The 6257-nt window shown below is 40.9% G+C and overlaps 1 protein-coding gene across 1 annotated transcript in view; it reads right to left on the bottom strand.

Annotated features, from left to right (window-relative positions):
* Positions 1–6257, bottom strand: part of LOC111864487 (DNA polymerase zeta catalytic subunit) — a 78633-nt gene that overhangs the window by 67649 nt on the left and 4727 nt on the right. Inside the window, exon 2 of the mRNA XM_033751452.1 lies at positions 3189–3319. Coding sequence (XP_033607343.1) covers positions 3189–3319 — 131 coding nt within the window. The remainder of the gene's footprint in view (positions 1–3188; positions 3320–6257) is intronic.

Below are 6257 nucleotides of genomic sequence, written 5' to 3'. Positions count from 1 at the left end.
AAATTCAAATTAAATTCTGATGTCTATAACATGAATACTAGACAAAAATATAACTTCCACCTACCCTCATCAACTTTATCAGTATATCAAAAAGGAGTCTACTTTACTGGCATAAAAGTGTTCAACAATCTGCCACAAAGTATTAAAAACTTGGGCAATGATACTAAAAAGTTTAAATCAGAGTTAAAGAATTATCTACATGCTCATTCCTTCTACTCTTTAGATGAATACTTCAATATAAATAGAGAATGATGTAAAATTAAGTTATATTAATTTTTAAGCTAAAATTGCCTGTACTTATGTATGTAACCTTTTGACTTGTTCTGTATCCAAAGGTACTAACCTACTTAGGATTTATAGAATGTAAATAAATTCAGTTCAATTCAATTCCAAGTCACCTTATCCAAGCAGGCTAGCCTGGCTGTTTAAGGGTGGTGATGCTCTTAAGTTAAGATATGAAGTTCTGTGTCAAAGCTTGTGTGACACTGAGGATGCAGTGGAGTGAGCAATGCCTATTGGATATAAGGTGACTCTATACCTAGGCAACCCCCCCCCCCCCCAAATGTGGAGTAACAACTTCCTACAACCACAATTGTCAGAAGGAACTGTAATGGCCCTCAGTGATATTCATCAATTTTTTGGCTTCACTAGGGACCAGACAAGATATCCAGGGACCCCTCTAAAGAGATTTTTGTGTCTTCTCACTCTGCACTGGAGGGCTCAGCTGCTGTGAGGACCCACTGTTCTTGGAGAGAAAATATTGTATGCTGAGAGGCAGCATCTATACATTATGGGCCTCTTGGAAAGTGTCATGTGAAGGAAATGTGGGCATGAGGAAAAATCTTTTACCACATACTTTGTAAGCACTCAGCCTTGGCTTGCCACATAACAGAGATTTTCTGCTCTACACAAAAAAAGCAGACAGATATCAGGAGCATCACAATCAAAATTGTTGGCTGTATTTTACAGTGTCTGAAGGGCACTAGCAAGACTGAGGGAACACAACTCAGAAACAGCAAATGAGTGGCCTACAAATATTAAGGAAAGTGGACTTTACAGTGAATTCATTCAAAGAAGCTTACATGATGTAACACTCATACAATCAAAATGTCATATATGTTTTATTAAAGTGTGAACCACACTGTTCGCCATGAAACATAATGATATCATGTGGTCCACAAAATTAACTACTTCCTTTAATTCCAAACATTATTGACTAACATGCATACTGATTCATTTGCAAAATATGTATGCACCTCGCAGCCAGTGGAGCAACGGTTGCCATGAAACGGTCAACAAAGGCAAGACTCTCTCCATATATTACATTATACTATGGTATGTTATAATACATTTTTATTATACATACCTTTTTAGCCTTAACTATCCACTGAAACGAATGTATATGGGAAAAATATGTTGGACTCATATACAACTTACACGGAAAACCTTCTCAACAAACTAACCATGTACGCTGGGGAATTACAATACTTTGAATTTAAGGGGTACTTTTTGTTCAATATGAACCTTATAAATTACTTGTTGCTGTATGGTACATAAACCTGGATTGGAGAACATTAAGGCTGCTAGTCTTAATTCCACTTGCATTTCTGTTACTGGGAGCTGCATGGAAGGGGGAATCTCATCTCACTAAACACTATGTACAAAGCTTGTCCATAAAGTTCCAAGACTGATTTAATGCCTCGGCTTGGGTAAATGGTGGCAATTCCGGGAAAAGGTGTTCTAAATATGGGACATTTTATGGCTTGCCTGTGTTATTGACGTTAGTTCACTTGACCTCCGCTAGGTGGCAGGGCGCGGCAGAAAACTTATGTCAATTGTCAGTTATGGATTTATGCTGTGAGATGTATGAACGTTCAATGTGAACAGAGAGTTTACATCAAATTTTGTGTGAAGCTGGGCAAGACAGCCACAGACACATTGCAGCTTCTGCAAGATGCCTACAGTGATGAAGCTTTATCTTGGGTGCGAGTGTTTGAGTGGCACATGCAATTCATGTTAGGCAGAGTGTTGGTGGAGGATGAGACAAGATCAGGCTGGCCTCTGAGTTCCAGGAACGAAGACAATGTGGTTCTCATCAGAGACATGGTATGGGAAGAACGTACTGTTACAGTGTGCATGTTAGCTGATGCCCTGAATATCAATAAGTTGACATGCCACCAAATTTTGCAAGAGAACTTGGTAAACGAAAACTCAATGCCAGGCTAGTCCCATAAACACTCACTCAGAGTCAAAAGGAGATGCGAGCTTCACTTTGTGCTGATTTGTTACACGAGGCACACAATGATTCCACGTTCATTAACGGTATCATTGCCACAGAAGAATCATGGTGCTTCCAGTATGACTCTCAGACGAAGAGGCAAAGCGTGGAATGGTGGACAATGGGTTCTCCAGTGTCAAAGAAGGCAGCCATTGAAAACAGAGACTATGATAATCATTTCTTTTTTTTTTGATGCCAGGGGTATTGTTCATCATGAATTTGTTTCACAAGGGCAAAGTGTCAACCAAGAATTTTACATCTCCGTACTTGGATGTATGTGCAAGGCACTTCAATGGTGTTGTCCTGGCCTGTGGGCATCTGGACAGTGGACTTTATTGCATGACAATGAGAGACCACATACAGATCTAAGTGTCAACAGATTTCTCACTAAACACAATGTTACTGTGCTTCAACAATCCCATACTCCCTTGATCTCTCTCCATACAATTTTTTCTGTTTCCACAACTGAAAAAATGCTAAAAGGATGGAGAACATAGAGGCTATTCAAGTGGCTGCGACAACGGAGCTCACAGCCATTCCGAAAGAGGCATGAACCAGCTGCTTTCAGGACTTGTTGAAATGTTGACAATGCTGTATGGAGGGGACTACTCTGAAGGGGACAGGAACCATTAGTTATTAAGTTGAATTTTGTATATTTTACAGACTCAGTCTCGGAACTTTATGGACAAAAGTTGTACTTTTCTTTCATGATACAACACTTCAACTCAATGGTGCTAGTGCTGCTTTTAATGGCAGCCATGAGTTGATGAAGTTTAAAAGGACCATGTTGGGGAAGTTTACAACAGATATATGCAGCTTCTTAGAAGTGAGGACACAATGTACTGATCAGCTTGGGGACTTAGCAGACTATATCAACAAAAGAGAATATAAAGTGTCATTAGACCAGCACCTGGAGACAGGTTCCAATATCAGGGGCAATGACTCTGGTGCCCTCATTCTGGCTCTCTGTTGAATACTGGGAGACACTGGTACATAATTAATAGGTTTGGCTAGACGAAGCATCATAGATTCAACTCGGAACTAAAATAATAAAGAACAAAGGAAATTAATTTTCAGTTAGCATAAAATGAACTGCTCAGTGACATGCAGCCTACAGCTACATGACAGGGAAAGTCAGAACTGGGGAAAGTCAGAACTGTAAGTAGTGACATCCTCCAATGAGGGATGAGTACTGCAACAATGTCAGTATGGTTCATAAGAAATGCTTCCAAGCCATTCACTCCTCTGGACTAATCACACAGCAGGCAGTGTGTTGTTGCCAGCTATACAAAGCAGAAATTTTGAATGTTGATGTCATCAGCAATGTGCTAAGCACTGAAGGCTGCATGTCAGTGCACTAACATGAACACATCAGTATCTTCAAATTATGCTAAAAAAAACCTGTATGATATGTCTGCTACATAATAAACCTATCACCATGCAATCATATAATGCCGATATTCAGCAACTTACGTGGTATATGTGTCCATGTAAGTAACCTACCTATACTGGGAAACACAAAAAACTGATGTATTTTCTGAGGTTCTTCACAGCAGTGAAGCTTCATATTCTGGTGTACTAGGGTTATGACATTAGTCAAAATCCAGATCACCTCAATATAAAGAAGTGAATTGTAGTCTGTCTGCATATGAATAAACTGTACTAAGAATGGAGAGAGTGAAAATGAGGAGGAGGATGGAAGGAGGATGAGACAAAATGTCACAATTTCTACTCATATGGAATAAAATACAACATTGCCTAACCCAACCTAAAATCATACATGTCACATGGCTAAACACCATTGTTTAACTTATCAAAATGCAGCTAGAGCAATTAATATGGATAAACAATAAATAATATACACAAATTCAATTCATGAATGACAGTGCTGCTAGATAAATAAATGCTGCACTAAGTACATTGATATTACATTGCTAACAGCAGTGCAAGTGAGCAGTAAAAGTTTGTGGTTGGCCATGAGGGGTCTCTGTTGTTAGCAACCGTTACCTAGCAATGACTAGTGATGACAAACAGAAGATTTTTTGTAGTGAGTTATAGTGTGTGTAAATTGGTGATAGTGTGGTAATCATTTGCAGTCACAAGTGACAAGAGTCAAAGAAATCCAACAACCAACCCAAACCCTGTGTCTAGTCACTAACACCATTATGTCCACACTGAACCACATGAACATGTAATTAATAAACAATTTGCCTGTTCATTTGTTGACGGAAAAGGGAACGAGACATAAGATGAGAGCTATTCTTGGGGGGGGGGGGGGGGCAAAAACAGGCATGAGGCCTTCAATCACTTCCTCAAGTTTGAGGCAGCCCAAATGCCCTTCCGAGTCTGGCAAACAATTTCCAGAATAATCTGGAGAACACAGTTCCAGAATGAAGAGATTACTGCCAGCTTACATGGAGGAAGCAAAGGGGGAGCACCCAAGAATCTGATGAACAAGAAGATAACTGATGCTGGACATGAAACTATGCTCAGAAAATGAGTGGGAGCCAGCAAGAAGAGACACTGGATGTGCCCGCCATGCACCAGCAGCCTGTTTATACATGGTTAGAGAAAAGAGGCCATGGAGCTCAAAATGACTGAAAGCCTGAATAGTGGAACAAGTAGAGGCAATCATTGCCGGGCAACAGCATGGCAAACACATCCGGACAGGCCACAGATACTGATGCAAGAACACGGGATTTGTTGTCTACGCAATCCATGCCAAGGCTATATAATGAGGACTATCAGCAGCTAATCATAAAAACATGAAAATAATTACTTCAGTTAAAAAAAGAAAAGGCAGTGATACTATAATCATCTGTTTTTAACTAAAATACATCATTTCACTAGGAAGACTTCTTCACTATCAGTCACATCCTCTTGGCGGCTTTCTTCACTGGACCAATGCCCAGGAAATCATACACTCCTGTCCAGCTTGTTAGAGAAGCCAGGAACTCATTATGATTCTTGCATAACAGATCACCAGGATGAGAATCCACAGGTATATTTGCATCAGCATGGCTCTTTTATGGCAATCAGCTAGTATTGTGGCACGAGTTTCCTGTACCCATACACTGCAAGCACATAGAATGTGTGCTTTATAATGCACAACTGACTATCATGTCAAGTGGCTACAACACCCAGGTCATGGCTCCTGGTATGATTTTTAGGTAGCATTCTTTTGCCAGCTGGGAATTCACATGATCTGTGATATGGCTTGGAAGCTGTATATAATCAGCCTGAATCGCTGGCATAACAGTGTGTTATAGTATTGTAACGTGTTTCGTTACTGAAGACGCCATAGAGATGGTTAATTGGTTTATTTAACAATGTACAAATAACGGCTACAATTAATTATAACACAGTTGCGGGTTTCACACTTTACAAACCCTACAACCAAATCTCTTCACACTATCTTCAAGAGTCTCCATGTATTAATAACGCGGGAGCTATACAAGTCTCCCTGAATTACACGCTCCAAGTATAACTGTACTACAGCACTCACTAAGTCTCGAAAGCACACACTAAGTCTTCCGCTCGCTGACTTCTTAGTTACCGCACACTCGCAGGCTGCTACCTTGAGCACTGTTGATAACACACTGACTCTCGCTTGCTGCTCAGCCGGCTTTTATTCCGTTCACTGTTGCTAGTGTGACATGGCGTATAGCCTAGGATGCTGTTACCCCTTGGTGATATCACCGCTGTTGACTCGCTTTGCATAGCTTCAAGGTTGCGGGGACTCGGTTAACGTCGGCTCCGTTCGGCTCACTTCGGCTCGGCTCGTGACGTCACCGCGGGGAGAGTTGAGGGGTGATTACTCGCCTATTACGCGAGCGCTACATTACCACTATGTGCAGCTGGGGAGGTAGGGGTCAACATGTCACACTGCTCCCTCCTTAACGTTATTCGTCCCGAATAGCCTAACCGTGCTTCCTCCGTTCCTTTTCCTTGGAGGCTGTTCTTGCAGCATCTTCTTTGT

This window comes from Cryptotermes secundus, unplaced genomic scaffold (assembly GCF_002891405.2).
Source record: "Cryptotermes secundus unplaced genomic scaffold, Csec_1.0 scaffold824, whole genome shotgun sequence".
Taxonomy (NCBI): Eukaryota; Metazoa; Arthropoda; class Insecta; order Blattodea; family Kalotermitidae; genus Cryptotermes; species Cryptotermes secundus.
Note: the sequence above shows the minus strand (reverse complement) of the source record. Positions and strands in the feature narration are given on the sequence as shown.